This window comes from Palaemon carinicauda, chromosome 4 (genome assembly GCF_036898095.1).
Source record: "Palaemon carinicauda isolate YSFRI2023 chromosome 4, ASM3689809v2, whole genome shotgun sequence".
Classification (NCBI taxonomy): Eukaryota; Metazoa; Arthropoda; class Malacostraca; order Decapoda; family Palaemonidae; genus Palaemon; species Palaemon carinicauda.
The window spans coordinates 66741517-66757669 of NC_090728.1; the positions used below are offsets into that span (position 1 = coordinate 66741517).

Below are 16153 nucleotides of genomic sequence, written 5' to 3' on the forward strand. Positions count from 1 at the left end.
CGCAGTTATGGTAAGCCCTCCTGCTTCCTCTGGTTGCATTGGATGACCGCGGAGGTAGCAGCAGTAGGGGATTCAGCGTTATGAAGCTTCATCTGTGGTGGATAACGGGGGAGGGTGGGCTGTGGCACCCTAGCAGTACCAGCCGAACTCAGTTGAGTCACTTGTCAGGCTGGTAGGATCGTAGAGAGGAAAGGACCCCTTTTTTCATTTGTTTGATGTCGTCTACCCCCAAAAAGGGAAGGAAGTGCCTTGGTATATGTATGTACTGTATGTATTAGCAGCTGGGCTCTGATGAACGGTGTGAGCTGCCTCCCCACTGGACCTTGGTGCCCAAATGTTGATCCAACTAAATTAGTCAGCACTTTCTCTTTCCTTTTTCGTTATTTCTTTTACTCTCCCATTTCTTCCTCTCGGACATGAACTTGTTGACGACTTTGGCTTTTTTACTATAGTTTGACTGCTTCTTTGGATTTTGTGCAGGGTGGGATGGATGGCATGTCATCTCAACTTGTACAAATTTAGACGCCATCACCCTCTGGCATACCCCATGGGGTGCAGACTTAGCCTGTTAAGAGTAAGGCTCCAGTAATCTGGTTTGAAGTCTCCCATATTTCTGAGTAGTGGGTGATGCCAGGCATTGGAGTTGTCGGTGGGATGGGTAACTACCCCCACTGGCCAGTATACGCCCACCTAAAAAGAGGCAGCCCCTCTCTAATATAGGACTGGTCCCATATGAAACCTCTCATCATGTTTGGCCACATGGGATAGGAGGACTGACATCCTCCGATATGAAGTAGATAACTCGGCTTGCTACTTCTCTACAAACCAAACCCTCTGTTGACGACCTGGAACTGAAAAGGACCATTCTACGGATGCTCAAAAACCAAGTAATTTAGGTAACATAAGGAAACGGCGAATCCTTCTTGTCACTCAAACTCCCATAGAAGCTAATTACGATGTGCTGTACAATATAAATCATTTCAATGTTATGGTCTTATCAAAGAAATTCGAATGAGGCTTGAAAATGACAGCTGGGATTCATGGATATCATTTGATAATCATGATGAAGCATTCAATGCAGTCAGTGACATTATGAATATTAAAATCATTAATTTGAATATCATGGTGCTCTAGATATATACAAACCGGCAGATTGGATTGATAGAGATATGGAGGTTGTTGCACCATCCCAGAAAATGCCAAAACCACCAAAGTAGCTTAATGCTCAGTCAAAAGTGTGTACAGTAAATTATTTTAAGATATGCAAATTTGTTCAAAAGAAAGTAGGTACGATAACACAGGGAGATATATCTCGTTTTGGAAAGAACAGTTTCCTCATAAGTGCCAAATCACAAACACAGCCTGTTATACTATACAATTTAAAGAGAGAATAATGACATAAAGTTGGATGTGAAACCCCATTTAAACTTTAGTTATGGAAGGGAAGTAGTTTTCAATACGTAGTAATTTTGAAAGAATTGGGAAAAAACGAAAAAATGGCAATCACCGGAAAATCGAACACATACCTATATATACGCCATATCTGGCTAAAAAAAAGATAGGCATGGGTAGCCAGATCATCTAGAAACACTTTCCAACACTATAAAAATATAAGTTTTGCGACACTACTTGCCAATTCCTTACGGTAACATGACTAAGCAAAAAAATGCAAAACAAATAAAAAGGGGCACTCGTGGAAAAATGGCCATTCTAATATACGGATTTCAGAAAAAAAAAATTTCAGCCACGTGCTAGGCAAACCATCAAGGCATATTTTCCGACAAATAAACATATAAATGAAATATTACTCTGTGATAGTTCCTTAGTACGTAGTAATTTTGAAAGAAATGGGAAAAAACGAAAAAATGGCAATCACAGGAAAATCGAACACACACTTATATATACGCCATATCTGGCTAAAAAAAAAATAGGCATGGGTAGCCAGATCATCTAGAAACACTTTCCAACACTATAAAAATATAAGTTTTGCGACACTACTTGCCAATTCCTTACGGTAACATGACTAAGCAAAAAAATGCAAAACAAATAAAAAGGGGCACTCGCGGAAAAATGCCCAACATTCTAATATACGGCATCTCAGATAAAAAAAAAGACATGCACGTGTTAGCCCAACCATCAAGGCACACTTTCTAACACATAAACATAAAAAAAAAATCAATAATATACGGCAATTCCTTACTACGTAGTAAATTTTTACAAATATTGAAAAAAAACAGAAATTGGTAACCGCAGTTAAATACCCAATATACCAATAACTACGTCGTATCTGACAAAAACAAAATCATGCATGGGTAGCCAGATCATCTAGACACACTTTCCAACATTAAAAAAGCAAAAGTTTTACGACACTATTTCGCAATATCTTACGGAAAAATGACTTGGCAAAAAAAATTAAAAAAAATTAAAAAGGGACACTCGCGGTAAAATGCCCGACATTCTAATATACGACATCTCAGATAAAAAAAAAGACATGCACGTGTTAGCCCAACCATCAAGGCACACTTTCTAACACATAAACATGAAAAAAAAATGAATAATATACGGCAATTCCTTACTACGTAGTAATTTTTACAAATATTGAAAAAAAAACAGAAATTGGTAACCGCAGTTAAATACCCAATATACCAGTAACTACGTCGTATCTGACAAAAACAAAGTCATGCATGGGTAGCCAGATCATCTAGACACACTTTCCAACACTAAACAAGCAAAAGTTTTACGACACTATTTGGCAATATCTTACGGAAAAATGACTTGGCAAAAAAATGAAAAAAAATGAAAAAGGGGCACTCGCGGTAAAATGGTCCTCGTGGTGATGAACGACATTTTAACTAAAAAAAAAAACATGCACATGGTAGCCAAACAATCCACCAAGACTTTCCACAACTGATAACCTATACAAGTTGCACCATTCTACGACAATTTCATAATACGTAATAACTTTGATAATTATGCAAACTACCTCAGAAGGGTAAACTCGGACGCGAACGACCCCGACGCGTCTCAGAAATCGGGGAAGGAGTACAGCTACAGCAATGCACATCTGGACACTACTAGAGCGTGTAGGGGAGACACCTCCTGCAGGTCGATCACCCACAAATTCAGTCACAGGGGTGAGTCACGTGAGAAAAACCTGTTTTTTTTTTGACGCTCGGGGTCGCAAACGACCCACCGTACCTATCCAGGGTTAACTCTTCTTCATACTCTTGCCTTTGGGTCAGTCTCCAGATCAAATTCTCCGCGGTGCGCAGCTCCGCACTCGAAAGTGAGTCGCCGCTGTATGGGCGAGCCTTCTGCATGTGGCAGATAAATCTTGTCATCCACGCGATGGTCCTGACAAACTTCAACCAGGAGGAGAATCTTGTCGCTATTGATTCAATGAACGTTGGTTCTTTCTTCGTTATATCGAAGACGGGAGAAGTCTTCACTTCGGCGTCTTGATCAAGCTCTCCTCTGACAAAGTCTTCGGGCATGGTTGGCCAGTGCTTTTCATCCATCTTGAGGAAATCTGGTCCTGAAAACCACAAAAATGACTGGAGGAAGTCACCGACGGAGAGGCCACGTGACGCGAGGTCTGCTGGGTTCGCAGTAGTATTGATGTATCTCCACGCCATAATGTCGGATGTATCCCTAATGAGATTGGCCCTATTATCCATGAAGGTCTCATACCTCGCAGTCGGATTTCTGAGATATTCCAGCCCTGATGTGCTATCAGTCCAGAAGACTGATGGGGCCAGTTTCAGATCGAGCTCAGTCTTCAGCTTCGAGTCCATCTGTGCAGTGATAGCAGCTGCCTTCAGCTCAAGACGAGGGATGGTGGTCCTTTTCAGAGGGGCGACTCTCGCCCGTCCTATGACGAGAGTGCAATGAATCTTTCCGTTGACACCAACTACATGCAAGTAAGAGACTACACCATAGCCTGTCTGACTTGCGTCGGCAAAGTGGTGCAGCTGAAGGGTGTCAACATCTCCAAAGTCTGGTGGTATGAAGGACCTTCGCAGTTGGAACTCTTCCAGTTGTGGCAACTGCGCGAGCCAGGTCTTCCATCGAACAAGTTCATCAGCAGACATCTCCTCATCCCACGAGAGCTTCCTTCGGCGCATTTCTTGCTACAGGATCTTCACGATCAAAGTGACTGGGGATAAGTAGCCCAAGGGGTCGTAGATCGATGCAACAACGGAGAGCACACCACGTCGGTTGAAAGGCTTGTCTTTAAGGATGATTCTGAAAGTGAACACGTCTATGCTCATATTCCAATGGATCCCCAGGGCTCGTTCAATTGGCAGCTCATCTTTATTCAAGTCTAGGACAGCCACAGAGTCGTCTCGTTCCTCTCCGGGGATCGCAGCTAGAATTCGCTTGCTGCTGGAGGTCCATTGGTTAAGGCGGAAACCTCCATCCCCGCACAGGTTGATCAGATCTCTGGTCAGTTTGATGCATTCTTCCTCATCATCCATCGCCTTGAGGAGGTTGTCGACGTAGAATTTGCGACATATAGAGTTAGAAGCTTCTTCGTTATACTTGCTTCCGAAGTCCAGGGCCGTTTTGCGTAAGCAGAAGTTAACGACGCTTGGCGATGATCTTGCGCCAAAATCATGGGACGTCATTCTGAAGACTTGCAGTTCTTTGCTGGTGACATTTTCTGGCCACCAGAGGTACCTCAGGCAGTCTCTGTCCTCTTCAGGTACCCTCGCCTGATGGAACATCTCCTGCACGTCTGCTGTGATGGCATGTTGACCCTTTCTAAAACACAGGAGAACACCCGTCAGGCTATTGGTGAGGTCGGGGCCTTGCATCAGATGTTCGTTGAGAGATGTTCCTCGGTGCCTTGCCTTCAGATCGAAGACCACTCGGTCTCTGTTTGACAGGATGCCTGACAGAGTGGTGCGGCATGAGCCATACGCGCCCTTCCTTCCTGTCTAGCTGACTTACAGGAACCCTTTCGGTGTAACCCTTATCAGTATATTTCTCCATCTGAGCTACGTATGATATCTTCATTGTTGTCTAGTCTTCTTTTCAAGCATCAGGATCGTCGAATTGCCATATTCATATTATCAGGTAAAGGAGTAGAGTCCTTGAATGGCAGCTTGGCCACGTACTTTTCATGTCGATGCTGTGTCTTGTTATTCAAGGTGGCCAAGAATCTCTTATCCTCTAGGGAATCTTCCAATCTGGAGAGGGATTCCTTTTTGAAAAAATCTCGATTAAAATGACTGCAGTAGCTCTGTCAAGTCTTGAGGGTCAAATTTTCGATGAACATGATGCACGGGTGAGACCTCCGATGCAGACTGGTCTCCAGTAGGACCGAAAGCCACCCAACCAAGCTAGGTTAGGTAGGCGGATGGCTCGTTGGCAGTGCCGTGGCATTGCTCCAGAATGACTCGATTCAGAGTCGTGTCTAACCCGATCACGAGCTCGACCTGTTCGTGGTCCGTTGGCATGCTTTGCAGCTCTATGTCTGCTATGTGTGGCCATCTCTTCAGCCAGTCCGAAGGCATTATGTAGTCCGTTGAAACATTAATTTTGTCAGTAACAAAGACTTCTTTTACTAGTTCTTCCTCCTCACCTCCATTGATGTTACCAAGGGTGAGTTGGACCACTTCCTTGCAGGTGAACGTACCGGCCTCTGTCACCATGGTCTGGTTGCAAGGCCATCCCGTTACACCTAGCCGATCTATTACGCTCCTTGAGGCTAACGTGGGTGCGGCTCCTCCATCTATGAAGCCAATCGTAGTGCACGTTCCGTTCACCATGACTGGGATGAGCTTCAGCATTGTACGACCATCCGGTCGTTGGTCAGTGGACATGGCGTGTACGTGGCCCGTCGTCGCAGGAGTCCCAGCCTCTGGAGCGGTTTCGGTGTTAGTTCTATCAGGTGGTGCATTGCTAGTCGTCCCGGCCCCTGCTTTAGGCTTATCAGATGTCTAGGACACAGTTGCTCTCTTGGAGTTTATACTGTCCCTTGAAGGGGTTTTCTTCACATAGTGCAAGAGCGTGTGATGCGTCCCCAAGCCGCACTTGCTACACATGGATTCTTTTTCACAGGCTTTGTGATTGTGCGCGACATTTAGGCATCTGAAGCAGAGTTTGTCATCCATCACAGCATTCCAGCGGTCATCCAAATTGAGGCTTTGGAATCGGTGGCGCGACTGAATTCCGTGCTTATTTTTTTTTGCAGTATACGCAATATATCCCATTATCGGAAGGAGAGCTGTGGTGAACAGGCAAGGCTTTACCTTTGATCGGCTTGCTCGTGCCCTCAGGTTTGCCCTTGGGTGGATGACGGTCGCACTCGTAGTACTTCAGTTCTTTAGCCACCAGTGCCTGTCTCTCCACAAAGGTGATCAGGGCTGGAAGCTTGTGTTCGTGTTCCAGGTACTTGGAGACCCATCTTACCCGAAGAGGGTGAGGGAGCTTTTCCACTATCTTTCTCATAGTTTCTTGCTGCTCAATTCTAGTGTAATTTGCACCCAGTGCTGCCTTCACCTTCTTTAGGTAAGAAGCGTAGTTCATTAAACCTTCGCTATCACCTGCTGGGATTTCCTTCCATTAGAGAAGCTTACGAATAAACGCTACGGTAGCATTGACTTCTCTTCCGTAGAATTTACTCAGCTGCTTCCAAGCTTCATCGTACCCAATTGTCGGTGACAGGTGCAAGCAGTGCTCAACCAGGTTTCTCGGAGGCCCATCTACGATATGATACAAGTGGTTCAGCCTGCGCTCGGCGTCTGAGGTATTGTTCTCAATGTGCCATTTGAAGGACATCTTGAACCAATTAAATTTGGTGAAGTCGCCTCCAAAGCGCTCAAGTTTAGTAGGTGGTAACAGCGATGTCTGCGCCAACTCATTGCTGCTAGCAAGAGTGCATTCGAGTGCCTTAAGCACTTGAGAGTTGTTGGCCAAGGGGTCAGTGACAGAGGGTTCAAACGTGGCATGTCGTGGTGCGAAAGGAGTTTAGGTGGGATCCAATGGCCATGAGTTGACTTCCATGGGTGTAAAATGGCATTCTGGTCCTCTTGTATGTTCTACAGGGTCCATTGTCCGCATAGCACTTGGGTCATTCTCGTGGTGGTGGGCGACACTTAGCCTTCATTGATTGATCCTTGACTCATGTTCAGTCTCCACGGCCTTTACACTGGGAACTCTCACGCTTCCGGCATGTGAAGACACTTCCGAACCACAGTGCGACTTTCCTGCCTCCAATCTAATTTCATATTCAAGTTGCTGTCTCTGAACCTCGAGCTTGGCCTCCAGCAATGCAGCGTCCGCTAGCCCTCTAGCGGCCCGATCCTCGGCATCTCTCTGAGCAGCGAGTTCATCAGCTTCAGCTTTCTTCTTGGCTGCACGTTCTTCCGCATCTAAGCGTGCCTTCAGTTGAACCCTGGCTAAGTTAGCTTGCGCTTCTAACAGCTTTCGGCGGACCTCGCTTGTGTCGCTCTTGGATGACGTTCTTGATTATAATGATCTCTCCGACATGATGACGATGTTCCCAGCTCGGCATCAACGTCTGAGAAAGATTCACTTCTTGATAGTCAGGTTACAAGCAGTCATCTGAGATCCACTTTTGTGTAAAGATCTAAAACTGTAGAACACCGGAGAGGGGTTCACTCTCTCGGCTAAAGTTCTAAGTTATTGGCGTGTAGGTCTTGAAACTCACGTCTTTTATAATTAGATATATTGAAGAGTATAATTTATATATAGGATGAGGTTTTAGCTGCAAACAAAAAAACAGCTCGTCAATAAGAAAATACAGCAATGGTACAAGATTACATTAATTGCAATAGGGTTCATTACTATACATAAATACAAGTCAATAAAGAAAATACAGCAATGGTACAGGATTACATTAAATAATAGACTTACATCTTTTCCCAATGCCAATTCTATTTCAGGTTCAGTTCAAAGAAAATTCACAGGTGGTACCGTTAATCGCCTGCGAGTGATAAGTTATCGAGCCAAATGTGTGATTGGTCCTTCACACACTGAGAGACACTCCTAAAATCACCACATCAGTCAACACACCAAGCTGAGCGCACAGATGCTCACACCACGGCGGACAGCCATGCACTGCCATTGTCCGGGGCCGTGACGTCACTCTGTCTAGCGCGAAATGCCCCTCTGAGCCGACCAATCATGGAGCTAGACCATCGCTATGCCCATATAAGGTTATGTTTTCGGCGCTTAGAGTTGGTCCTGGAGAACGTAATAAGGGAAACTAAATTAATCCTCATGGTTAACAAAGAACACAAAAAATTTCTTGGAAATATGTTATGGCGTATCTTACAGTTGATGATGACAAAGACTTACTAAATGGAACCCTTCATACAGCATGAGTTAATTCAATTCCCAAAACAACAGGGTTATTCAGAACTAAATGCTCTGCACAAAGCCAAAAGGTTTTTAAGTTGATTGCGCAGATGTCGTACTAAGTACTATTTTATCATATACAGGAAATTTAGAGCACAATTCCAGAGTGCCATGAAAGAAGCTAGGCACCAGTCTTGGGTGCCTTTTGTTTTCTTCACTATCAGTAGAACACCAACATCTTTTGTGTGGAGGAAAGTAAAAAAGATAGCAGGTAAATTCACCCCAAATCTACCATTAGTGTTGAAGGTGAATGATCAATATGTGACTGAAGTAAGTGAGGTTAGCAATGCCCTGGCTAATCATTGCTCCAATGGATCATGCAAGTGTGAAGCAGCTCTTTGTCACCAGTATAGGAGCATTGAAGAAAAGGAATTTTTAAATTTTACAACAGGAAGGGAAAACTCATATAATTCTCCTTTTACTGAAAGATAATTTAATTCCACACTTGCTACTTGTACTGATAGAGCCACTGGACCCGATGGAATTCCATATGCAATGATTAAAACATGTACCTGTTAATACTAAGTAATATATTTTAAGCATTACTAAAAGAGTATGGCATGATCATAGTTGTCCAAGTATTTGGGAACTAACAATTGATTTAGCATTTTTAAAACCTAATAAGTAGGCCTATAAGTTTATAGCAGAAACATATCGACCAATTGCATTGAAATCTTGTTTATGTAAGATCATGGAGAAGATGGTCAATGCAAGACTGATGAGGTACCTGGAAAAGAAGGGCATTTTATCACCCATCCAGTGATGATTTAGAAAAATGGACCCAATGACTGATGTGTTGTTACGACTTGAGTCCTCTACTTGCGAAGCCTTTGCTTCTGAACAGCACCATGTAAAAGTCTTTTTATACATCGAAAAGGCATATGATACTGCGTGGAGATATTGCATATTCAGAACCATTCATAATTTGGAATTATGAGGAAAGCTACCATTGTTCATTCAATCATTTATTTCACATAGATTTTTTTCAAGTGAGACTGGGGGAACCTCTAGCAGAGAGGAAATGTCAGGAAGAAGGAGTTACCCAGAGCAGTATGCTAAGTGTAACACTATTTGCACTAGCCAGTAATGAGATATCCTCTGTCATTCCCCAAGATATTCTCTCAACACTTTGTAGATGATCTCTCCATATCATTTGCTGGAGCTAGAGTGGCAATGGTTGAGAGAAAACTGCAACTTGCAATTGACAAAATTATTATTCAGTGGGCTGATATGAATGGGTTTAAGTTTTGACAAGCAAAACTACTGTTGTCCATTTCTGTCGTATTCGGGTAGTTTATCCAGACCTTGATATGTACATCAAAGGTCAACGGATCCCATGTGTAAGTTAAGCTAGGCTTTTAGGCTTGATATTTGATTGTAGGTTGCTGTGGGCTCCTCACTTAAAAGCATTAAAAGTAAAATGTCTTGAGGCTTTGAGGCTTTTGAAAGTTTTGTCCCATACATCATGGGGGGGGGGCAGACTGCAAAACTATTCTAAAGTTATACAATGCCTTAATTTTTTTCAAAAATTGATTATGTTTGTGAAATATACTCCTCAACCACCATAAGCCTATTGAAAATTTTAGATTTTATACAGATTCTATATCAGATTAGCAACAGGAGTATTTAGAACGTTGCCTATTCCAATCCTCCTTGTTGACGCTGGAGAATTACCTTTAGACCTTTACCGGAAGTCTTCTATTAATCGGTGTTGGTTTAAGTTACAAAGATTCCTAATTCTTTAGCCTGTCAGACTGCAAGCCCTGTAAAGCACACAACATTCTTTGAGTAGCACCCAAAATTTCCTCAGCCTTATGGCTTTCGGGTGAAACAAGGGTTACACAGTCTTGATATAATTAGAAGTAAGGTGTTTTTGTTTAAAATACCATCAACGGCTTTATGAAAATTACCGGAGGTATCTTTTTGTAAATATTTTATTGGAGTCAAAAAGAATAGGACTGACTTAAAAGCCAAGTCTCTTTTTATAGAACATGCGGCATCGATTCTGATGGTTCCAAATCCGATGCTGGCATTGGATTTGGAGTATATACCAATGCTTTGAACTGTACAGGTGCACTTCCTCTAACAGCTTCCAGATTTACTGCCAAACTATATGGCATATTAACCGCTATTGAGAAAACAGCGTTGGAGGAGGTTGGTAATTTTACCATTTTTAGTGATACAGGAAGTGTCCTTCAAGCTTTATAAGTTTCTAATTCCAGTAACCCATTAGTTTTAAAGATTTTAGAATGGCCTTTTATTATTGGACTGAGAGGTATAACAGTTCAATTTTGCTGGTTTCTGGCACACTTACATGTATCTTGAATCAAGAGAGCAGATTTACTGGCAAAGAATGCTGCAGCTGAGTTGCGACCAAGAAGGTATCCCATTCTTTGTGATGATTGTTTCCCCAACATTAAGAATATGACTTCTAATAATTGGCAACAGTATTGGGATAGTTTAGTTAAAAACAAGATGCGAGAAAATAACGAATTTTATATCTCCCTAGAAGTATAACATGATGCCCCGAAAGTGGGAGACTACTCTTTGTCGTCTCCGCAATAGTCACACTCGGTTGATACATAAATATCTGCTTACTGGCTAATACCAGCAATATTGCGACAACTATTTGGTACCCTTAACAGTGAGGCATTTGTTGACCGAATGCCCCACTTATAGTAGCAAAAGAAAAAGATATCTGTTTGAGGCTTGAGGGGAGGATAGTAAGTTCACTCTTGCCAAGATTCTTGGACATGATATGTCCTACCATGCTAGTGGAATTTCTAGCTTTACTTCAGAAGCAGGTCTTCTAAAAGTTATTTAACTTATAAAATGACACCTTTGCTTGTATGGCTTTAATTGAGTATTCCTTTATTCTTTATTTATAATAGATGATATCGGCATCAATGACCTTAGATGTCAGGATACCAGAAAACCTCAAATCAATCAATCAATCTGTCTACTTAATTTTCAATTTGTTGTAGTCTTCATATTTCATTTTCTGTTATGTTCATTACTGCCATTCCATACAGTATTCCTGGTAGGGCTACATTTTTTCAATACGTTTTTCCTATCAATATTTTGTGGCAGCCTTTTGCTACAATTTAGTAAATCAAATTTGCTAAATTTTCTGTTTTTCCCATCATTTTCTTCTTTTGCTTCTTAATCATATTTTTTTCCCATCTATCTCTATTCATAAGTATTTTATGCTTTCTGTTACGTTTATACACGATCTCTTCCGGTTTTTCTTCCATATTATATAGAAGTATATGAATTTTATTTTTGTTTATTTCTAATTCACATTCCTTACATTCTATTAATATTCTTATGATTCTTTTCGCATGTTCTGTACTATACTTTTTGCTACAATTAGACCGTCGTCTGCAAAGAATAGGACCCAAATCTTTTTTATTTCGTTTTCGAATCCGTTTCTTTCCTTTCTAATTCATTTATATAATGGGAAAATGTTATCCTTTTCGTTTTTTTTTTTCTTGTTAGAAATTGATTCATCATCCGATTCTAATATCTTTCAAATTATCCCTATTCTTAGTAATACTCTTACTCGTACTCCAGGGGTCTCGGACCAGGCTAATCCATTGTTGCTTTGACCGTTCATCTCCAGAGAGCCCTATCCTCCGCAAGCTCCATGCACTCATTGGGGTCTATTTCCAGGATGTCCAAATCTTCTGTTAAGTTATCCATCTATCTCTTTCTAGGCCTTCCTCTTGGTCTGGTACCTATGGGTTTACCTAACATAACTCTTCTAGTCAGCCTTCTCTCCTCCATTCTAGCAATATGTCCTGCATATCGAAGTCTCTGTGATCTAATAATATTGGAGATAGGCGGTAATCCTGCCCCACTCTCCAGCTTCGTCATCCCAAACCTGTCCCCAGATCCGCCTCAAGATACTGCATTGAAAAACTTCCATTTTATTTTCCAACTGCCTAGTGAGTGCCCATGTTTCACACCCGTATAGGACCACTGGACGGATAATGGTGGTATATATTTGTGTTTTTGTGGGCTTAGATAAAATTCTTCTGGATCTTAAGGTGTTATCGAGTGCCCATGAACATCTTGTCCCTGCTGCAATCCTTAGTCTAACTTCTTCTTGGATCGTGTTGTGTGACGTTATGGTGGAGCCAAGATATTCAAATGTGGATACTGCTTCCAGTTGTGATCCTCCAAAATCCATATCTCCAACTAGATTTGGTGTTCTGGAAACCTCCATTATCTTAGTTTTTGCATTGTTTATTTTCATGCCTGTACGTTCTGCACTGTTTTTAAACTGTACGTATGTTTCTTCGATGCTAGGTAGATGTTCTCCACAAAGGTCTACATCATCGGCATATCCAAGTCTGTCTATAATGGTATTATCCAGCTGGATGGGTAATCTGGTAGGAGGTGTATTTCGCATTATCCATTCCAGTACTACGTTAAATAAAAGTGTTGATAGAGAACATCCCTGCTTTAGTCCTCCATGGATGTTAAAGAGCTCTGTCAATATTCCCCTGACCTTGATCCTGCATGTCGTATTCCGGTAGCACATTTGGACCAGATTTATCAATTTCTCTGGTATGTGGAAGAACTTCAGTATGTTCCATAATGATGGTCGATTCCCACTGTCATAGGCTTGCTTGAAATCTATGAATAGATGATAAGAGTTTTTGTTGAACTCCCAATATTTCTCTAGAGCTTACCTTATAGTGAAAATTTGGTCAGCTGTAGCTCGGTTTGGTCTAAAACCTACCTGATAGTCACCAATTATAACTTCACAATTAACTCGTAATCGTTTGTATAAAATATTTGCAAGGATTTTGTAACCAACTTGAAGTATGCAAATGCCTCTGTAGTTTCCACATATAGTGCGATCTTCTTTTTTATGTAGTACTGCCAGAATACCTTCCTCCCAGTGTGATGGCATATTTCATTCTACCATATGCTATACATTAAGCTAATAATCTTATCATGAAGAGCCTGGCTCCCATACTTGATTAGTTCTGCAGCTACTGTATATTATCAATCATAGCTGCTTTATTATTTCTAAGTTTTCTTATAGCATCTGTAATTTCCTCTTGGGTTGGTGCCTCCACATCATTGATATTTCCCTCTATCTCCATTTCATCCACTGGGTTATGAGGTGGTGGCCTAATGAAAAGCTCCTTCATGTGTTCTATCCACCTCCTTTGTATTTCTTCTTTTCCAATAATTATATTACCTTCTTTATTTCTGATTAAGTTCATTCTTGGCTGGAATCCAGTTCTCATCCTATTAATTCCTTGAAATTGTTTTCTCGTTTTTCCATACGCTCTATTTTCTTCAATTTCTCTCAGTTCCTCTCATACCTTCTTTCTTTTCTTTCTTCTGTTTGTGATTGTTGCTAAATTTCTAGACACTCTTAAATCTTTTCTCTTATCAATGTTAGCCCTGTCTTCTATCCACTTCATCCTACAACGTTTTCTTCTTTCAGCAGCACTTCTACAATCTTCGTCAAACCAATTATTCCTTCTACGTGCATTGATACATGGTCCTAGAGATTCCATAGCAGCTTCAGTCACTACTGACTTTATTGTCTCCCAGTCCGATGTTATTTCCTCTTCTTCCAGTAGTCAAAATCTATTTTGTACATTTATAGCATAGGCATTTCTTACATCTGTCTCTTCTAGTTTTTCTATATTTGGTTTGATGGTTTTTATTGTTGCCAATCTTTTACTTTTTAATTTAACTCTGAGCTTTCCAACCACTAACATATGGTCAGAGTCACAATCTGCACCTCTGAAAGCCCTAGTATCAAACAGAGCTGATCTCATTTCTTTTTAATCATTATATGGTCAATTTGATTTATAGTGTTACCATCAGGTGAAATCCAAGTTCCTTTATGGGAGTTCTTATGGGGAAAAATAGTACCTCCGATGACCATAGAGTTTTGCAGTGCAAATGTTGCCAATCTAATCCTATTACCATTGCTTTCTTGATGAAGACTATGGAGGCCGATAGAGCCTTAGTAATAGTGAGGGTAGGCTCCACTTTGTAGAGCTGATTTTTGCCAATTTTTTTTTATTTTTTTTTTCTTTGCTAAAAATCTTCCTTTGGCCTAGCAGAAGGCCGTGATACGTGTAGAATTCATCTCCAGCCTCTATAATGCCCCTCATGGTCGTCAACGCCCCCCTTATGTTCATAGTAAAAATAAGAAATATCATTAGTAATTGTGTAATTTTTATAGTATACCTCTCAAAAATTGGTCGAAGTCATTTTCTAATATTAGTTTCATCAAAGAAAATTAGTTCAGGGGTTACTATGAGATTATCTCCCATTTTCCTCTGTCCTCAGAAAAAAATCGCTTTTTCTCGGTTTTTTTTTTTCGAGAGAGGGGTGTATTTCTTTGCTTGTTCTTCTCTTATGCCTTAAATAATATAATTTTTAGATGTTTTAGGCTATCAAGTGACATAATACCTACAAACACACAGAAGGTTTTGTCCCTAAATCAAGATTTTAATTTTTGGTGAATATTTATTTCTAGGTATCGCTCCATCATCGGCGGGGCTTTCACTAAAGTTATTGCTCGTTTTTTTCTTGCTGTGTGCTTATTTACTGTTTGAGTTTGATAAAACTTTGTGTGCATATTCCAGGTGGATATACAAACATGCCTACTGACCGAATTTCAATTCAAGACAGTAGTTTCTCACCGATCACCAAATAACATTTAGTACAATGGCACCGAATTTCACATCTTTATTCATAAAATCCTTTATTTTCCCTGTAGGATGATAAAACTTACAGAGGATATGCCTTATTATAGTGCTAATAATGCCTGAAAATTTCATTAGCGTGTCTTGATTAGTGTATGTTTGAGAAATATTTTTACGATTGGCACCCCTACAAAGTGGAGCCTACTTACTGTAAGTAATGCCATTCCCTTCTTGTATTTTACTCTTCCTACATCGGATACGTAGTCTAGACTCTAGAGTCCTCCTCACTTTCGTTTAGTGGCTTTGGCCTTACAAGTTATTCACATTACAGTCTAGGCGATTGGTGCGAAAACTGCTTGGATGATGATAAAAGCATGAGAATTTCCACAAATATAGACCCTATGATACTTAACATATTTAGGGGTGAAGCCGGTGGAAATCATGCATACCATAGCTACGGTTGCTGGGCAACATTTTTTCATAGCAACCAACATGTGAAAAGCCTGCAGACCAATTTCACTGAAACATTTTAATAAATTTCAATATCTGCTAAGTAACATATTTTCCTTAGCAACCAAGCATACCTGATGTCTGCAAACCAATTTTACTGAAAAATATTAATATATCTCAGCATCTGTAAAATTTCTGTTCATGCTAACACAACCTTGAGCAATTACTACAGTTACATCATAGCAACAGTTGCTAAGCTACACATTTTCCTTAGGCAACCAAGTATAACTGATGTTTGCAGACCACTTATACCGATCAATCTACTGTATTTCAATACACATTTATAACTTAATAATTCATAATATCTTCTAGAGCCAAAATTAAGAGCACATGGATCACTAATGCTTGATGGGAATGCATTTATCTAACTGTAAAACCATTTGGCCTTTTTTTACAAAACCACATTTGTTGGCCTGTATCTAGAGAACAATGGTATTAAATGTCAATGCATGCTCCCAATTATTTTATTTAATCATAATTCTTGAATTTGATTTTTTTTTCAGGGCTGGTAGTGTAGATGTGTAGTTACTCACTAGGTGTCTTCAACTAACCTAGTGGTGCATGCTTAG

General features: G+C 40.7%; 4 protein-coding genes across 4 annotated transcripts in view; all 4 read right to left on the reverse strand.

Annotated features, from left to right (window-relative positions):
- The window catches only part of LOC137639477 (uncharacterized), a 24431-nt gene extending 20307 nt beyond the window's left edge, over positions 1–4124 (reverse strand). The window contains exon 1 of the mRNA XM_068371747.1: positions 3364–4124. Within this exon, the coding sequence (XP_068227848.1) occupies positions 3364–4124 (761 nt within the window). The remainder of the gene's footprint in view (positions 1–3363) is intronic.
- A 6-nt stretch (positions 4125–4130) lies between these two features.
- On the reverse strand, positions 4131–4628 carry LOC137639478 (uncharacterized). Its single transcript, XM_068371748.1, has one exon. The coding sequence runs from the start codon at positions 4626–4628 to the stop codon at positions 4131–4133; it is 498 nt and encodes a 165-aa protein (XP_068227849.1).
- A 2482-nt stretch (positions 4629–7110) lies between these two features.
- Positions 7111–12802, reverse strand: LOC137639479 (uncharacterized). Its single transcript, XM_068371749.1, has 3 exons — positions 12491–12802; positions 8775–8900; positions 7111–7458 (listed from the first exon to the last, which is right to left on the reverse strand). Exons 1-3 carry the CDS (start codon positions 12800–12802, stop codon positions 7111–7113), a joined length of 786 nt encoding a protein of 261 aa, XP_068227850.1.
- A 589-nt stretch (positions 12803–13391) lies between these two features.
- Positions 13392–13928, reverse strand: LOC137639480 (uncharacterized). The gene is made up of 2 exons (XM_068371750.1): positions 13731–13928; positions 13392–13634 (listed from the first exon to the last, which is right to left on the reverse strand). Exons 1-2 carry the CDS (start codon positions 13926–13928, stop codon positions 13392–13394), a joined length of 441 nt encoding a protein of 146 aa, XP_068227851.1.
- Between the last annotated feature and the right edge of the window lie 2225 nt (positions 13929–16153).

Bases quoted from the DNA above. Each gene is read 5' to 3' on its own strand.
- LOC137639478 (XM_068371748.1), bottom strand. From the start codon at position 4,628: ATGACGTCCCATGATTTTGGCGCAAGATCATCGCCAAGCGTCGTTAAC.
- LOC137639479 (XM_068371749.1), bottom strand. From the start codon at position 12,802: ATGCGAAATACACCTCCTACCAGATTACCCATCCAGCTGGATAATACC. The intron at 8,901-12,490 runs GTTAGACTAAGG...TAGTATTAACAG, and splicing joins ACAACACGATCCAAGAAGAA to GTACATGTTTTAATCATTGC. The intron at 7,459-8,774 runs GTAAAATTTAAA...ACGTCATCCAAG, and splicing joins ATGAGTTTTCCCTTCCTGTT to AGCGACACAAGCGAGGTCCG.
- LOC137639480 (XM_068371750.1), bottom strand. From the start codon at position 13,928: ATGGAATCTCTAGGACCATGTATCAATGCACGTAGAAGGAATAATTGG. The intron at 13,635-13,730 runs GTATGAGAGGAA...ACTGGATTCCAG, and splicing joins GAAGAAAGAAAAGAAAGAAG to CCAAGAATGAACTTAATCAG.